We start from the raw sequence: 18,765 nt of genomic DNA, 5'->3' as shown, positions 1-18,765 counted from the left end.
CGCCTCATAATTGAATCGTAATTTTCGTATGTGAACGCCCTTGAACGTACTTATTTTTTTTTTTTCAAAATACTTCAGGCTAGTGTATAGTAGCTACATCACAAATGTTACATGTCGTAAGGAAGGAAATGAGTACATGATAGCAAGAATGCAGAGGACAAGACTATCATAGCCTTAACCCACCCTACAAGCTTCTCTCCATAATTCATTCATTCATTCATTTTCTGAGTTCATAATTTGCGACACGGCCTGTATTGAAGCAAGAAAACGGTGTGAAAGATTAGTGCACACATCGCCTCGAACCAGCTCATGTATCCTGTAAAGGGTACTCCTTTGCATGCATGATCTAAGTGCAAAAGAGCCAGCTTTACAGGAGCGTTAATATGAAATTTTCAAAAACAATTGTTGTAATCTTGTTAGTACATTTTGTCAGAGAAAGTGAAATAATGCTACTTCTACTGAGAAGCCTAGTGAAAGAAAAAGTAAAGTGTAAAAATGATAATGGGGAAAAGACATTTCTTTTTGACAGAAAAGCGGAGAGGTCGGCCTGACCTAAATTTCTCAGACACCTGCAACTTCGCATGTTATGTCGGCGTGGATATTTTCAAAACTCACTCTCGTGCTCTTGGGTGATTCTATTCGCACTTGTGACGCTGGTGGCTTTGTCTTTTTTGCGTGAAAAAAATTCTTCAGTGCACAGTAAGGTTATAAGGACACATTCCAGAAAAAAAGTGCGTTTCGAATTCTAGCGTTATTGGATAACTTAGGTGAGCGATTTTATTTCTTCTTACAAATTATAAAATAAACTCGGGATGCTAAAAATTATTCTTCTCATTTTTTTCTTTCTTTCTTTCTCATTACGCAATGATTCTTCCTGACTGTGTTTCTCTTTCATGCCGGGAATAGGACTTTCGTCCACGAACTTAGCAGCGCAACGCTTTAGCTGCTACAAGCAACAATGAAAATCTTGCCTTAATATCCAGCCAACCATGAAAGGTCGCAACATGAAATGACAAGTCACCTCGGCGAAAGGCCTGATTAGCATGTCAAAAGCGGCTGATCGCAGATAAACACACGATCGTGAGAGCATCAATTATTGCAAAAACGGCACGTACAAACACGCACGTGACCGGACTGCCTTCGAGGGTCGCATTTCCGTTTACCGACACCGAGTTTATCGCGTGCTCACCGGAATTTGTGAGTTATGAAATCTTTGCCTAATAATTACAAAACTGAAAACGACTTCAGGTCGTCTGTTGCCCCGCAAACAACTGCAAACGTACATCATATAGTCACGGCAAGCACACTCTACATACGCTAAGACGCAGTACATGGTACTTACTTTCTAAAATAAGATACGAAGGGGAACTTCCCTATGTGCGTCGTCTCTTTCGCGAAATGTCATTCGATATTTAGGACCCTGATGAAACAAGCTGCCGACTGTGACTGCCGACTGTGACTGATCGAGTCAGCAGTATATATATCCTTCACTGCTGCTGAAGAGTCAGTAGTTGATTTTTATCTTGACAACAGCAAAGTTACGAAAATGTAGATGGCGATGTACCAAAGTCAGTAGTTGCAATGTTCACCTCCTCGTACCACTATTTTTTAAAATTTTGCTTGCTTTTACCTCGATTTCTACTAAAAACTCTTTTTAAAAGTTTACTTATTAATAGTTTAGATTAAGAACTAGAGCGGTGCGAATACCAACTGATTAGTGAAACTTTTTATGAGTTTAGCTAGTGCCTTATATAACGCGTCAAAAAGTGAGGACTATAGACCATACCTCTTGCATAATTTGGAAAGCAGCCGGTGATCTCGGTGCATACAGTATCTGGCCTCGCAGAATGGGCTTGAGAAATCCCCAGATAATCGGGCCACCGGACATCCTCATCACTTGTTCATAGCCACGACGACAGAACTTGCCTGTGAAAAAAAAGTGTGACGCGCGTGGTGACGAACGTAAGCGTCATAAAGGCAACAAAGAGAGCTAGATTCGGAATGTTCATGAAACAACAGACAGGGCATGCATGGCCTGCGTAAACATGACCTGCATGCTAGACAAATGGCTTTGATCTACCTTTTTTTTATTGAGATTACTTTTTCGCGGACATGGAAAGATACAGACACACGAACGCATGCAGAACGTAAGCAATCGCAACGAAATTCGCGACTCTAAAAATTAAGCCATAAAATATGTGAAAATACCGAAATACGATGCGATTGTGACTGTCGTGCCATTTTTGACGTACCGTGACCTTTTCATTCTAATAGAACTTTCTATTTTCTACCTTTGTTTAATTTTTAAAAATAATGTGTTGCGTGATATCAAAATTTATGCATTGGTTTATATCCGGCTTGTAAAGAGGTAGTCTTTGCCCGGTGTATTTCTGAAAACCGCTGTCAAGTTCCAATGCCCGTGTGATAACATAACCTTTGGGTTTAAACACGGAGCATAAGTTATGGTATAACGTAGGGCGAAATCTGCGGTTCCGTGCGAACGAAATTACGCAGTTGTGAATTGCAGTGAAATGACTTGCTAGGAATACATAACTTTCGCAAAAGTGAAAACTGAGGTATTCCACGAATCGTCGTAAAAGCTAGTACTGTTTCTTTACTATTTAGGGCCACATATTAAACTTTTAAATTCGCATTTCTATTTTACTTGTCTCTGTTCTCAATTAATCACGCACACTGACAAGTAACAAAGGATCCTACTTGGTAGTTCCTCAATTTCCTGCACGTCAAGTGTCGGCTCGCGAGATGACGGTTCCAGCAGATAAAATTGGTCCTCGAGTGCTTTGAGGGGTGAACCACAGAGTAGCTGGCCTACTAGACTCAGCGCTGCGGGACCTGTGTGAGATCAAAAAGAGAAATCGTTAAGCTATCAGGTACAACACTGATGCCATGAAGTATATTCTAAACAAACTTCGTTCTTTTTTTTTTCTTTCGGTGTTTAAAGCTGCAATGGGGTGCACGTTCATGGCAGAAAGACTCGTGTAATTTAAGCATTTTTTTAGGTTTTCAGGACACTGACTTGCTCATGCAGAATGCGTGTAAAGAGTGATGTTAGAATTGTTAGATATTTTCTTATTACCATTACTTTGCCTTAAATACAGGTACACCGCATTGGAGGCTGTCGTACTTGTCAAAACGCTGATGCCGTCTTGGGTGATGTTGAGGTCGGAGAGGGCCTTCGCGGTCTTCGGGTCCAGGGCTTCAGAGAGGAGCGACAACTTCTCTCGTATAACTGGAACGACTTTTGGTGCTGTGCTGAGTGCCTTCAAGGCGGCCTTCACCACTTCCTTGCTGAGGTTCGACTTCCGCAGTACGCCGTCAAACACAGCATCTGCAAACTTCAAGAAGAAAACAACAACAAAAACAAATGGAATCAAATAGGTGGATTAGTGTATGCATTGCGTTAAAAAAGACATGCTTACAAATAAAATAACTGAATGATTCCGGACTCACGTTTTTGACGACCTTCGACATCGTGAGTTCGGGGAACGGCCGGTATTCAATTTCTGAAGATAAGGCTGGAGTGCAACCTTCCGTGAAGTCCTTGTGGCGAACATTTGATTGGCTTTCGACAACGTCGCAGATGACAGTTGCGACGACATTGTTGATGCTTTCGTTGCGGGCGAGCTGGTCGAAGCAAAATGAAGGCTATTATATTTAGCATCATCAAAGGCGATATCAGTACGTAGAATAAGTATTACGAGAAGACTGTGTATGCGCCTTGTTTTCTTTTTGTTATTCGGACAACGCAAACGTACAGTTCTCGTAGATTGAAACCCGACATCATAACTTTCAATATGCCAGGTATGCAAGGCGACAGGTATGCAAAATTTCTCGAGCTCACGCGATATGTCGCTAAGGATGTGGCAGCACAAGATAAGGTTGGCTCTTATGTAAATGAGTCAAAATTAAGCCGATATCACTCGAAGATCAAGGTGGTAGAACAAAAAGCATGCTTATTAGATGCGAAGCATCTTATGGTCGAACTCAATCTGGCATGAGCCGTGACCACCCTCACTAAGCATGCACATCCCCTCCTCCTCTTTGTCCTCTCCTACACCCCCCCTCTCGCCTCGCGACGCCGACGCAGGCAGCGTCTGCTAGCGATTTTCTTGATTGAAAAAAAAAAAAAGCCACAGTTTCACCGCAAGGGCGCAGCAACGAATGCGATGGCAACAACTTGGAATGTATAACGCTGAGAACGGCAAGCAGATCGACACGTGCAGCGTTCTGCTCACGCACAAATGACGCACGAAGACAACACACACAGGATGATAGCAGAACTAACAACGTTTACCGCTCGACATTAAACACGCCGTTTAAACAAAAAAAAAACGACGCACGATACGTAATCACAAGTACGGACGAGTGCAAACTAACAAGTGTCCCAGTTGTTTTATAGTGCATGAAAAGTGCGCTCTTTTCGCAAACAGAGCCTGTGCAGCGGAGCGCAGTGACCTTTGTGGGCCCGGAAACTAACGCAGTCATTCCGGTGAAAGCCAAAAGCACACGATTCTCCCCACAAAAGGATAAGCGCGCGCGCAAAAGCATATACCCCCCTCGCCTCTCTCCCCCCCACCCCAATTCGCGGGGCAAAGTAGGCGTAGGAGATTATCAGCGTCGGCGCATCTTGACAAGCTGGACTTCGGGCGGCTTCTTTTTTTTTTCTTTTTTGAGTTTTAATATATATAGACACGTATACATATACGGTGAATGACGGCCGTGGCGACGGCAAAAAAGTATCCGAGACTGTCCATATAACTGTTATCGCAAGAAAAAAAAAAGCAACTGCTCGGGCTGCACAGCCGTTCACTGGCCACACCGTATATACAGGGTGTCCCAGTTACCACGCAGCACGATTAAAAAAAAAAGGAATGGTGTTACGTGGACCAAATTTAGTGCATATTGTTTCCAGTGCAGTGCGGTAACCACTGATAATTTTGTTGTGACAATTAATTAATTAGTCCTAAATTGACTTGCATCTCAGAAGGTACTAGCCTATTTATCTAAATGTCAATGAAGCAAATGTCCGCATGTCGAAACGACACCTGTCTGCTACTTCCAAGAACGTACTGATTGCGTGCTCATTTCTTTATGTTACTAAAGAAAACCCGCCAAGTATGAAAACGACACGTGACTAGGCTGCTTCGCGCATCTGAAAGCAGCGCCATCAAACAAGTTCACTTTGAGGTGGCCAGTATCAATGGAAGAAATGTAGCAAAGAAAAACATACGAATCCCGTCAGAAGAAACGCACCGCTGTGATCATAGACAGTCGGTATCTAATCAGAAGAGTGTTCCATCCGCTTTATCAATGAAAATAGTTGGCCGTGAGATACGAGTAATGATAGTGATGCACAATCAAGCGAAAAGAATCCCTGCAAGATTGCGGCATATGTTGTTGGCGATTGGCCTGTATAACTTCGCAATGAGCGGAACGCTGTCTCAGGCAACGGGAAAGAACCAAAGCGGTTGCTTGCAGTAAGCTTAAATGAGGGCGCTGCTTTCTCTCGCGAGTGGGAGCGCAGTAACGTGCTATATATTTTTTTTCATATTTCGCGGGATTTCTTTATCAACAGCAAAAAATGAGCACGCAATTATTATGGTGTTGGAAGTAGCACAGATGTCGTTTGAACATGCCCCATTGACATCTTGATAATTAGGGGAGTACTTTCGGAGTAGCGAATATAATTATGACTAATTAATCATTTAGTAGTGGCTGCTACAGCATACTGGTAACAATGTGCACTGAGTTTGCTTCACGTAACGTCGTTCCTCTTTTTTTTTTTAATCGTGCTACGTGACAACTGGAACACCCTATATAGGCACTGGATCTGGACCTCCAAGGTAGTGCCAGTGGGAGATTTCTCCCATGCGTTACTGAATAATAAAATTTCACAGCATGCGCGTTAACTAAAAGTGGACTGCGGATTTTTGTGTCCAATTGGAGTCTTCTGTCTCTAATTGCCAATTATCAGCGATTGGCATGTTCCAGTAGGAAATACCGGTCCATCACTGCGTGCTTTCTGCCTCCCCAGGTTTCTCTCCTGTGCAACGCTGCAATGAGCGCCAGCGTCAACGCCACCGCCAGTGTAAGCGTTAGCGCCCCCTGCTTCGCATCTACACATGGTTCCTTTCGGCTGGCGATTGTGTCATTTTTATTTAACCCTAAGTTGACGCATTTTAATCAGTGACGACTGCACGTATATAAGTACAAAATTAATGGCTCAAATCGGGACTTACACGGGTGAAAAAGACGGGACGAAAAAAAAAGCAATGACAGAGTGTAGATCCTCACCGTATTTATGTCCAGCGGTCGCTTTAGCACTTTGTCAATCTCCTCTTGAAGCAAGCTCAGCTCTCTCTTTATGATTTTCTTGGCCTTCTCCTTGTCAGAAAACGTGTCCTGAACGCTGTCTGCATCACACACACAAAAACAATTTCTATTATGACTCACCTACCGTATCAGCATAAATATTCATTGTACGCTTGCCGGCAATAGAACAGCCCTTCTGAATTACGAAATCACCTTATTCGCACTATTGCTTCATTGAAAACTTTCTTTCCCAATCCCTGCTGGCGGGGGTAGCCAAGCACGACTGTATCGAAGTCGGGTAAATTGAATTATTCTTTACATCAAACGACTTTGTAGCACGATACTGCTTTACCGTCAATGGCAGAAAAATGGCGCACCATATATATATATATATATATATATATATATATATATATATATATATATATATATATATATATATATATATATATTATAAAGGAGATTTATTGAGCAGAAAGGTTGATGCTTGGAAGGCGATGCACCAGTCGCAATTCACGAGCTCGAGCCGCTGCTGCACGCTCGATGCTGCTGTTTCTGCGCCGGAGTACCTCCTCTTCTTTAATATATATATATATATATATATATATATATATATATATATATATATATATATATATATATATATATATATATATATATATATATATATGACGCTATGATGAATTGGTTACGTGGCCTGGCTCATACGCCATGTTTATTCCGTTCTGACTTCTTCCTTCTCTGCTTCTACAAACCATCCATCCCATCATATGTCACACGATTCCCCCTCCCCCCGAAAGAAGGCATGAGTTAAAACTTACAAACAAGAAAAAGTGAACAAGGAGTGGCTTGGAAGCCACCAATGTCAAAATAAAGAGGTAGTGTCACAAATTTTAAAATGCACGTACTGTCTTTTTCGTCGCTAAGACTTGAGGGGAGAGTGTGGCAGTCCGGTGATATCAATAAGAAATCTGGCGGGCGAGGCTGATGGTTGCGTTCTGGATAACACAAGAATGCTTTGGACGTGGAGATAGCGGAAATCGCAGCCGGCATTCTTGTGAAGAACAAACGAGGTTCGAACACCTTGTAGAATCGACAGTTCGGATATCGTAGGCATCAAATTCTTCGTCGTGGCACAGGCCGTGCAGGCAGCTTGCGTGCGCGTTGATCGAGGTTTATTGGGCGCTGCCTGTGTTTCTGCCGAGGACAAGGGGTGCTTTTGTGGCTTTTGGAGATTTTTCTATGGCGATGTCGCAGATGTTTTGATCGAAGGCACACTTTTGATCTTTGGTGGACAATGTATCCACCACGATGGACCTTTTTGCAATGTTCTTTAAGCCTTAAGAGTGCACTCGATGAAGTTTTGTTTCGTCGTTGACAATGTTGAAGTATACGTTGAAGTTGTAGTTTCTTGGTTTCGTCAACTTGCTTGTGGTGTGACGTTGATCGTGCTGCACCAGGATTCTTAGCAAGTTCTCCGCAAGCTTCTACGACGCCAACCAATGCAACTATTTCCGGCGTAAGATAATGTGGCGGGTTTGGTGCACTTGAATCGTCTGTATTTATAAACCGTTCATTGTTGGTGGTTGCCTGAAGCGTACTTATGTCTTCAGAAGTCGCACCTGCGGGTTTGTTTTCACTATAGGTAGTGACGTTGTATACTGGATTCACGTCGCTTCGATCTTGTGATTGATGAACACTCAACGCTTCTGCAGAACACTTTTCTTCACATGATGCTGATTGTGAATGCTTCTGTGTTTGTGGAACTGCTGAGCTGAATACTTTGAACAAATGAGATTTCCGTGAACATTCGTTGTGTGGTTTGGTTTCGTGCGGATTCACTAAATCGTCATACGTAAATGCTACGACCTTATGAGGTGCTTCATCAGGTATATCAGTAAAGTTGATGACAGGAGATGGAACTGCTGAGCTGAATACATTGAACGAATGATGTTTCTGTGAACATTCGTTGTCTGGTTTGGTTTCATGCATATTTTCTAACTTGTCATGCGTAAATGCCGTCACGCGTCCGAAGCCATGTGGGCCATGTGTGCGACACGAAGCATCAAGTGATTCGGGTTGTTCAGTAATACCTGAAGTATTATGGTGCCGTAAATACATTGGAAATGTCGATTTAATTGCCCGTGAAGAATCCAACCGGAAGTTCGGTCTTTTGGCAAAATGGTCTACATTCTAATCGGCATACGGTGGCATTACCTTCTCTGATGCGACGTGCAAGTCCCTAGTTGGTGTTGTAATGCGTGAAGTGTATTCGGACGAGTCATATGATGGTACAATGGTGGAATATTTACTCTGAAGTCTTGTTTGGGAAATACGCTTACTGCGGGAAGACTTCGCGTAACTGTGATGGTTGAGTTGAAAAGCCTTCAGCTGATGAGGTATGGAGAAGTCTTCATCGTATTCTTTGAAACGGGTGACCATTTCTTCTTTGCTCTTTTTCCAAGACTCATCGTTCTCAAAGATGTGGGTGAGGTAAAATTTGAATGCCTCACCTGAGATGTAGTCAGTGAAGTTTGTGATCATTTCCCGTTCCGACCACGATGCAGCGGCAGCGGGGAGCTCGAAAAGGTTGAACCAGTTCTGTACGGGTCCGTCGTCCGCTGATCCGGTGTACTTGGGGATGTCAAGGTCGTCTGATGGTGCTGTCATGATGCTGGTCTTGGTGTACGGTTGGGATGTACTTTTGTGGTCCACGTTCGGTCACTGCGTCTTACTGAGACGTTTGAAGATGGTGGCCGGTTGATGAAGTGGCCGCCAGGTCTTCATCCTGCCGACTCGTGTGACGCTATGATGAATGGGTGACGTGGCCTGGCTCATACGTGATGTTTATTCCGTTCTGACTTCTTCCTTCTCTGCTTCTACAAACCATCCATCCCATCATTTGTCACACACACACACACACACACTACATATCTATATATCTATATATATATATATATATATATATATATATATATATATATATATATATATATATATATATATATATATATATATATATATATATATATATATATTGACGTCGCTCAATGCAGGAACAGGAGCCTAACATAGCTGTGCTCTAATATAGCCCCGGAACACTTCGGGCAAGAACATCGCGCAGCAGGAAGAAGTTTATTTCCCTCACAATAGCTGTTTTACCTCGCAAGTAGTTGGCTTTCTCTCACCGAAAAGAACTTTTCTGAGCGAATTCGAGAGTGCGAAATGTGTGACAAGATTGGGCCGCGCGGAGTGAGTAGAAACTAATTGCCATCACGAGACTTCTCCGATAATTTCTCGTCGACCTGCCCTTCATGCGCAGTCACCGTTCGCTTTTCTACGATTCTCTGCCATCTTTGTAAACGCGAAGGCTTCCATGAAAAGGAAGAATTGGTTATTTTCCGCAAAGCTGTGAATAGTTAAGACAGTCGGGCGTGGAGAAAAGGAGGCTGGCGTCGCCGGTGCGTAGAGCATCCCAAGAAACACAATTAGTAATAATATTGAATGACAAAGGTCACTTAAGGGCCAAGGCGGTCAAACTGAGTATGAAGGCGCTGAGGCGCTCTTATCATCCTTCGTAATGTAGGGAACCACTGCCGCGAAACCGAACTGGGCACCAAAGCTCGCACTGAGAGTACGGTAAATGTATAAAATGTTTTGAACCGATTTAAGCGACACGTTCCAGGGTGCGACATATAAAGGTCCTTCCCGGGTGTATGAGCGGGTTTAATATATGCGGGTTTAACCTATTTTAAATGAAGTTACGAAATGATGCTCTCCTGGAAATTGCGATGAACGGGGCGAGAAATTCACACCGGACCGTTTGACGCAGCATGCGAGATGAGATCCTGCGTTATTCCCTTGGAACTTGTTGGATATACAAAGATAGCTAAACATCTCTTCCCCCCACATGCCAACTTGATTGACACTACAGGCGGTAAAACTTTAGAAGGCTGCTAAATTTCTATCTGACAAACGGATGTGCACAAACCTGCACCAGTGGGCGCGTGCCCTGGTCTCACGTCATAAGCCGCAAAGCCAGTGACCTCGCTGTCGGAGTACACTTTTGAGAAACGGGTGGGGCTACATCTTCAGTTGTGGTGGCAATCGGATGGAGCGCTCCGGTCATGGTACCACTTCTGCCTTCTTAACGTGTACCCAATACTTATTGTAAAGAACTATATCAGACATTTATACTGTGCCTAACAAAGCAAGCGAGCCCAGTAATTCGCATCTATGTTAATCAGACTGTATCTGATTAAAATCAGATTGTATCTTTAACTGAATCACGTGGTGATAATAGACTTACGACGCAGTTGCCCACGAGCGTCAGCAGAGTTCTACCACAATGACGCCGCCACCATCAATTGAAGCCTAGATTTAATCAAATTTTTCAAGAATCCGTGCTATTGGAGTGTCCATCCGGCGGCTATATCTTGGTTTTTCTAGCACGTTTTCGCATTTAACGAAGTACCGCTTACAACGAAGCGCGTTTTCTGTCTTTATGATTATGTTATAGCGAGAGCTACAATGTGATTTGTGTTACGCAATGTGCACATAGATATCGCTAACACTTAGATAGAACCTTTTCAGAAAAAAAGCCGTAAACGGAACAGTTTTATCATGTCTACAATATCATATATTATCATAATGTGCGATTCACCTTTGAAGGATTGTTAGCGGAGCGACTCTTATAAATGTGGAAAGGGGCAAATCAGACTTACACGTCAGATGAAACAGGCCACTCTCGCCCAGTTTTTGAACGCCTTTGAGTCCTTGAGTAATCAAGTTGACGTATTCCGCTATAGAACCTCCAGGAAAAACTGCTTCCGTTAACTCCTGGACTTTCTCCAAGCTGGATAAAAAATTTTACTTAGTTGCTTTACTGGAACGCCACAATACAAAGTAAATGTGATGCAAAAGATGCACTCGTCCACTGTCTTCACCTGTTTATGAGCTCTTTAATGACGCTATCGTCGAGTAAAGTCAGAACCGAGGACAGCGTGCCAGCCAAATTATCGCTCGACGTGTCCAGCGAAAGCGCTTTCGTCGACTGAAAAAGCTTGGACATAGCATCCCACAGTGAGGCCGCGCCTTTCAAGATTTCGTCCAGCCACTTCGCTGCGTAGAATGCCTTGGTTTGTGCTTCCATAACCTGTAAGAGGACAGCAATAACCAAAAGCACACTGAAACACGAAATGATCAAATTTGTCATGATTGATTGCTCGAAATGGAGGTTTGCAATTCAAAGGTTACACTGAGGCGTAGGAACGATGTCTCACACTTTTGCAACGCAAAACGAAAGTAACAGTAAGACGGTAAGTTGGGCCAGTTGGTTAGGATCCATAGTGAACTTACTTACAGCGCAACACCAGAAAAAATACAGGACAGGAAAGATATGATCCCTGACATTTGAGTTTCAAGTCGCTCGCTTGCTTAGGACATATCACGCTCACCTGCTTCGCAATTCCGGATGTGTTGAACAGAGACCGGGCAAGCGCTTCTGCGAAATTAGCGTCGCACAAGTTTTGTCCCTCCTCCGACTTGTACGCAAGCAGACGCCTATGGGGGCTGCTGCATAGAGCCTGCTCGAACGACTCTTGCGAAAAATTATGACGAACCAACTGCAAAGTAAGAAACATCGGTGCTGTGCGTCACTAACGCAAAAAAAAAAAAAACTGAGCCCAGCCAAATCGACGCACTTTCTCGGGTAGCTCGTATAAACAGCGCTCTAATGAGCGTGTATATGCATACATACCCAGTTCAAGTTTATTTCGGCATTTTCGATCACGTCCACCCATGAGCTGGCGCCTCCGTGCAATGATTCATTGAGCGTCTTCGTAGTAACAATGTTCGACAGTGTTGTATAAACTACAAATATAAAAGAACAAAAAAATGTGCACATCTAAGTATAATTCGATCAGTTTTAATATTTATAAGTAATTAAACTACAGTCAACGCTTTATTTCAATGAATAAAATATAAGTGCCTAACGAGTACGCCACACAAGGCAGATACAGCATAATGACACATTTCAAGTGCTATTTACATTATCGCTATGTGGCCATTAGGATGCAGTATGAAAAACTTTAGCAGTGGCTTCGCCCGGCTATTCCAGGGTAGACGTAGCGTGAGCTACGGACGGATGGACTAACGAGAGAGCACGCGCGAGTCAAAGTGCCAGCCCACTAGTGAGACGTCACTCCAGCAATCTCCAGGCTTTCTCCGGTGCTTCGTGTGACGTCACTCCTCATCGGGCATGCGCGGCACGGCTCTCAATAAGCCACGCGAAACTGCTCAACCTCGGTCAGTGTAGCTTACGCTACGCGGTAGACTGCAATTTACATCAGCCCTTCAGATACTGTGGCATATAGACTGCAGCAAAATTTGATTTCTTTTGGAGCAGGACTTTACCGTATCCGATTTAAGCGTCAATTCAAATAAGCCGTTTCTGAATATGTGCACTAAAAAAAAGGAAGAAAACGCGTCATTAAGCCAGCAAAAATAACTTCCTCGCTACAATAATTCGTGGACAAATTTTGGCCGACAGTAGGGGATTAGGCCTCACTCATCATTGCCTTCCCACTTTTCTAATAAAAAAAATGCTAAGATGTTTGTGTAACTGATTGCTTCCATCAATTCACCTACTGGTAGTGAACTTGTACATTCCTCTTTCTGTATTTATCTTCCCCATTGCTCTGGCCACAATGTAGCCTGAAACTTAAATTAGTAGACACTTGTTATGTTTGCTAAATAGTGACACGCCCCACCGCAGTGGTCTGGTGGCTAAGGTACTCAGCTGCTGACCTGCAGGTCGCGGGATTGAATCCCGGTTGCGGTGGCTGCATTTCCGATGGAGGCGGAAATGCTGTAGGCCCGTGTGCTCAGATTTGGGCGCACATTAAAGAACCCCCGCTGGTCGAAATTTCCGGAGCCCTCCACTACGGCGTCTCTCATAATCATATGGTACTTTTTGATACGTTAAACCCCACATATCAATCAATCAAATCTAAACAGTGATATGGGCACGGCAATATATTACATTGCCACCATCCAGGTTTCGGGAACAAATGTATAAAAAACGGGGGTTGTAAGTGTTGACAGGGTACTTTATTATAAATTACCCTGCTCGTAAGTTTTGACATAATAATCTGGTTATAAAAGTATCCGTCGCCGCTTTACGCAAACAGATCTGAACACATGCTCTATAATATTCACGCACATTTTTTGCTGACACGTACGTGATAACGGATAACCAACCTGGTAGTTCGCCAACGACCTTGTTTACGAGGAACTGAAGCAGAGACTCGTCTTGAGAGCTTCTTTTCAGCAGCAGCTCTTTGGCAAGGTCGAACAGATGTTTTGTTAACGTCACGTATCTGAAAATTGTGGAAAAAAAAGCCATCATGGCACAGTCTTAGCAGGGCCTGCAGGACGAGATCGGGGCCGTATGGCCGAGTGATATGCTGCAACACAGGCTGTACCTTTCGACGCTGTATTTGAAAGTTCCATTGTGATACACATCGATGCAGTGTTCGAGCTTCTGGTAACTATAGTCCTCGGTGAGCTCACTGACATACATGTCGATGATATTGCCACTGGCCGATAGAACACCCGCAATGGTCTTGCATTGCTGTTGACGTGCAGCGTTCGGGTATTTGATGGCCACCTGAAGCTGTAGTGTAAAAACAATGTTCGATTTGGGCTCTTGTGGCGAAATAATATATAGAAGGTACAGGTGGAAGCAGAGTATGCCGAGATGGGCACAAGCCGGCATGGCACTGCTGGCGAAATTTAGCACCGAGTTCCCACACACCCATCCCGCTTTGCGTACCAGTTAACCTCTTGTGTATCGATCGGAGTTTTAATTCGACGAGTGAAGAGCCGGATATATTGCCAACAAGTCATTTGTTTTTCTCACCTTTGAGATGAAACTCCTGAGGCTCAGTCTCTGGGAAATCCACTTATAAGCGTTGGTGGCAGTTTTGTTTGGAAGCGCACATACCAGCTCTTTCGGCTCTGAAACAGAGTGTTGAACCTTGTAGCCATGAGGGTACGATCGCGTGTTAGCTGGCGTAGAAAAGTCAGCACTAGGTGTAGGCATCTGTTTTTTAGGTGTACATGAAATCTATTTGGATTATTTATTATTACCCGGAAAATCTTGGAGACGATTGAACACTACGTCCAGAATGGCAGCGTACGGAGCGCTTTGGTTATGCTCGCAGAAGTAGACATCTCTGAAAAGAGTAAGAAAGAAGCATTTGATGACACGTTGCTTGGGCGGGGAAGTTAATTTTGTGAGTATAATTTCGATGTCCACACTTACGTAACGTTAAGAACGATGGATAGGAAGCGAACGATCTCAGCTGGATTGTTAAAAGACTTCTGTGAAACGAGTTGTCTCAAGAGCTCCTGTTTCTGGAAAGGATAATGTACACGCGCACACTAAGGATGATTTGGTAAAATATTACCAAAGGCTGCATGCCAAGTGCGTCATAACGTATCGTCTGCAGTTGTGAAATGTGTTGGAGCAACTTTTGCCTACTCACACAACTTTTTGAATAAAGGTATACAGGGATTTCAAAAAGGTATATTTTACACCACACATGAAAAATTTCATAAAATCGGTTTACTCTGCATGTATTCAAGCTCATAGTGGTTGTCTAAGTGGTGGTAATGGAAATAATGTTCGTGAACTACAACGACGCGCTGTTCTTTTAGGAGAGAAGCCCCTTGAGGCGTGGGCTGAGCGTCCCGTCGTAATCGTATCTAGCCAGCCATTTCTCGTTAGTTCTTGAACCGGCCGTAGAGGGCAGTACTTGAACATATAACGAAATGCATATATGCTGAAAAATGCAAATGGTACGATACTAGAGGTCATTACCTGTATGATAAGTAATAAAAATCACATCATATCCATGGAGCAAATGATGATGAGTGAGGCGAAGCGTCCATCATTCCGACCGTGCTTCTGGCCTTCGTTCATTCTCGCTTCCATCCATCCATCCGTCCGTGCGTTCATCCGTGCGTTCATGCGTCCGTCCGTGCTCTTGTGCGTCTGTCCATGCGCCCGTTCGTGCTCTCGTGCGTCCATTCATTCGTGCATCCGTTCATGCGTCCGTCCTCTCGTGCGTTCATCCGCGCGTGCGTCCGTCTGTGCGTCCGTTCGTGCGCCCGTCCCTGAGTTCGTTCATGCGTCCGTCCGTTCGTCCTCACGTTAAACAGACAGACAGACGGACGGACGCGGCCAGCGGATGATTCACGTTTTGCCGATAAAAAGTGTGATACGCGCAAGGCGGCGGCGGCGGCTCGTGCTCGAAGACGGAGCCCCGATGTGCGAACGCGCGAGAAAATAGGAATGACGCCACACGAATACGTTGGCGATCGCGTGTTTGTCAGTGGCGCCGTACGCTAGGGGGCGCAGTGCTGTAAAATAGAAGCCGTTTTGGTGCGTGTGCGCCCGCGTTCAGAAGGTTGGCGGATAGACAAGGCTACAGAACGGCGTGCGCGCAAGGCGGCGGCTGGCGCTCGAACACAGAACCCTGATGTACGAGCGCGCGAGGCAGAAGCGTGCCGTGAAACTGCGCGGCGGCGCGGACAAGATTCCGGCGTGCTAGAACGGGAGGCCGAAGAGGCACGGAAGCGGCGCGTGGACACAGCTGAATTCGCTCCACTCTCTATCATTCACTGCGTGGATATGCTGTCTTTTTTTTTCTGTCTTGAAAAGAGAACTTGAAATTAAACAGCATGAAAGGGATGAAAAACACTGATGATTCTGCTACTTACATCGTCTAAAATATCTGTTCCAAAGCATCTTGGACATGAAGGAGTTCTTCTTTGCGCAACGTAAGCATTTTCTGAAGGCACTGTAAACATAACGATATTGCAAATGTATTGAAAGAACTATTGCCAAATTATCAATATTGCATTCATTCACTGTAAGCCTACAAGCAGCAATAAATAATCTATTCAATCATCTATCCTTTACGATTCTATTTATAATACCTACAATATTTTCGTTTTTATTTTGTGTGTATCCTCTTTTCGATCCTTATTTCCCCCCATCCTGTGCAGGGTAAAAAAACCGGCTCTCCCACCAGGTTAGCCTCCCTGCCTTGTTTCCTTGTTATTTGTTTGTCTCTCTCTCTCTGTCTAGTAACTGTTTAGAAAAGAATTAATTACTCATCACCAATGTAGCAAAGAAGGACTACAAGCATTCTTCTTGATACAGTGAGAGTTCTGCCTCATATGCCTGTATTCTACACGTGGCTTAAGATATGAGCATGAACTGCTTAGAGATGTACATAATACGCACGCATTCAGCGCATAACTGGATCAAGTTCAATAAAGCTGGCTTTTATGCCACCGGCCACACGGCGTAGTACATTGATACACATCTCAACATCGGCTTATTCTGCGCGAAGGTTGAGGCTTGCATGTTGCGTATTAAGAGGATTTTAAATCATGGTATTTAGATGTGGCATACTAGTAGATCTGTAATTGTAGCGTGCAATGAGCGCGATGTGAGCAGTAATCCTGTAATTGCCCAATCCCGAAATTACAGCATGTGGTTCCGCATTCATGTGACTTTGCGCCCGTGCACGTGACGTCTTGTACTGTGCCATTCAGTCATCGCACTTTTTGCTTACGATTGGCTAATGCATTAATTTACAACCCGCTATATATGTCACGTGTTTGGCCCCAATGCACTTGATTTCAGTCGCAGAACCCTGATGCTTATAATTATCGGCGCAATTTACTCCAACTACATGCATTCATTCGACGGCGGACATGAAATAGGGTGACAATGACGATGATTATAGTTATGATGATGATGATGTTGATGATGATGATGATAGGCGCCGGCATGCGAACATAAAAAAGAATACTTGCATTGCTCGAAGTAGGAATTGAGGCTTGCGGCGAGGTCTAACAGTGTAGGGACCGCGGAATTCCACAGCGGCGAGCTGCTTGTATTCTGATGCACCATCCACATCATGCTTAGAAATAAACGCGTAGCGCTGCAAATGAACATGTCGCAATTAACTCTCGATTTCCATTTACGTTGCAGTCTTCAATTTTCTTGCTTAGCTAATCTCGTACCTGTGCAAAGGTCTGCTCGCATAGCCTTCTAGGACGGTCATCACTGTCGCGCTGACTTGCTCATCGTTGACGAGTCTCACGGTGTCGTTGCCGTCACTGTGATAACCCGCGGCCATGTCTTCGGCAAGCCTGTCCATTTCCTCGAGTGAGAAAGCAAGTTTTGCTTCTGGCATTTGTTCGATCCATTCGGTGTCAGAACTGACGCGGTTTCGGACCTGCCATTTTGGGAAAAAATGCATCTGAGAGAGTGAGAATCCGTAAAAACCATCATAAAAATATATCACAGAGATAAGATATGATGTGTTACCTGGCTAACGTTGACGGCTCGCATAGTCTCTTTGTAGTCTTTCCACTTGTCCATTGTGAAAATGCTCACTAGCAAATCCGCATCTGAAGAAACAGGAGAAGCAACTTTTATTACTTAGCTTTACATCTAGCTTAGCGTATACAGTGAACGACACATGCGTATAAATTCAGACGAAGGTGCGCCTACCCTGTGTTCTAGATTCCGAGGCAAGCATTGCGTAATGATAGAACTTTCCGATTTCTTCTGACAGTTGCTTTGCGCTGAGCTGACCCGTTGCGATCAACAACTTTGTGAACTTTGACAGGCTGAGAAAACGAACATTGAAGGAGGATAGTTAAACATTTCAACGTACACTAAAGAAGCAGCGTTCTTTTATTACTCTTTAAAAAAAACATGACAGAGTGGATACTTCCTCTGTGCATATAGTGCTGTGGTTGAAACATGTTTTTGGTAGTCTCCAAGGCATGCCCATTAATGCGAAGCGCCTATCTAAGAACGCGTAGAACGTTTTGGAGAACACATGACGAATGTATTTACAACGGACACTTTACATTCAAGAAAACGTCGTACATTATCACTGGGACGTAAATGTTTGCTCTGTCGTTGCAGAAGATAGTAGAGATATTTAGAACAATTCTTCATTACCATAACGCCGCGACTGCTTTTTCCGTTGGCAATTTCCGAAATCTGAATATTCCGCGCGAGTAACACGCCACGTCTTCCATTCTTAAACTCCTTCAAATCTCATTACTGTATTTTGGCAAGAATGTGCAACGTTGTTTTGTATACAGTAGTGCAGGTGCTATTAATGTCGAATGAGAGGAAGCAGTGAAGCAAGTGAAAGATTTCAGCAGTTCAACCCTGTGCCTGTTATTAGCGTACATCGTTCTCAGCATACGAAAAGTAGCCACCACATGTACCACGAGATGACCGTTCAAAAGAACTCAAACTAGATTGCAAGACTTGGAAGTTCCTTTGAAACAGAAACGTTCTTAGTTTTTACGATTGAAGAGCGTGCAGAG

At 43.9% G+C, this 18,765-nt stretch overlaps 1 protein-coding gene and 1 long non-coding RNA gene across 2 annotated transcripts in view; one reads left to right on the top strand and one right to left on the bottom strand.

Annotated features, from left to right (window-relative positions):
* The window catches only part of LOC142803685 (uncharacterized), a 44,241-nt gene extending 40,775 nt beyond the window's left edge, over nucleotides 1-3,466 (top strand). The window contains exon 3 of the long non-coding RNA XR_012894228.1: nucleotides 3,120-3,466. This is a non-coding gene — a long non-coding RNA (uncharacterized LOC142803685). The remainder of the gene's footprint in view (nucleotides 1-3,119) is intronic.
* LOC119178525 (uncharacterized) overlaps nucleotides 1-18,765 on the bottom strand; it is a 206,808-nt gene that overhangs the window by 33,465 nt on the left and 154,578 nt on the right. The window contains exons 32-50 of the mRNA XM_075889229.1: nucleotides 17,930-18,048; nucleotides 17,744-17,826; nucleotides 17,437-17,651; nucleotides 17,227-17,354; nucleotides 16,120-16,199; nucleotides 14,660-14,751; nucleotides 14,485-14,570; nucleotides 14,255-14,352; nucleotides 13,818-14,008; nucleotides 13,594-13,712; nucleotides 12,092-12,204; nucleotides 11,790-11,957; nucleotides 11,280-11,488; nucleotides 11,058-11,188; nucleotides 6,316-6,434; nucleotides 3,472-3,645; nucleotides 3,146-3,356; nucleotides 2,719-2,853; nucleotides 1,787-1,926 (exon numbers count right to left, since the gene is read on the bottom strand). Coding sequence (XP_075745344.1) covers nucleotides 1,787-1,926; nucleotides 2,719-2,853; nucleotides 3,146-3,356; nucleotides 3,472-3,645; nucleotides 6,316-6,434; nucleotides 11,058-11,188; nucleotides 11,280-11,488; nucleotides 11,790-11,957; nucleotides 12,092-12,204; nucleotides 13,594-13,712; nucleotides 13,818-14,008; nucleotides 14,255-14,352; nucleotides 14,485-14,570; nucleotides 14,660-14,751; nucleotides 16,120-16,199; nucleotides 17,227-17,354; nucleotides 17,437-17,651; nucleotides 17,744-17,826; nucleotides 17,930-18,048 — 2,611 coding nt within the window. The remainder of the gene's footprint in view (nucleotides 1-1,786; nucleotides 1,927-2,718; nucleotides 2,854-3,145; nucleotides 3,357-3,471; nucleotides 3,646-6,315; nucleotides 6,435-11,057; nucleotides 11,189-11,279; nucleotides 11,489-11,789; nucleotides 11,958-12,091; nucleotides 12,205-13,593; nucleotides 13,713-13,817; nucleotides 14,009-14,254; nucleotides 14,353-14,484; nucleotides 14,571-14,659; nucleotides 14,752-16,119; nucleotides 16,200-17,226; nucleotides 17,355-17,436; nucleotides 17,652-17,743; nucleotides 17,827-17,929; nucleotides 18,049-18,765) is intronic.

This window comes from Rhipicephalus microplus, chromosome 1, assembly GCF_043290135.1.
Source record: "Rhipicephalus microplus isolate Deutch F79 chromosome 1, USDA_Rmic, whole genome shotgun sequence".
Classification (NCBI taxonomy): Eukaryota; Metazoa; Arthropoda; class Arachnida; order Ixodida; family Ixodidae; genus Rhipicephalus; species Rhipicephalus microplus.
The sequence above is the reverse complement of the archived record's forward strand: the minus strand, read 5'-3'. Positions and strand labels throughout refer to the sequence as shown.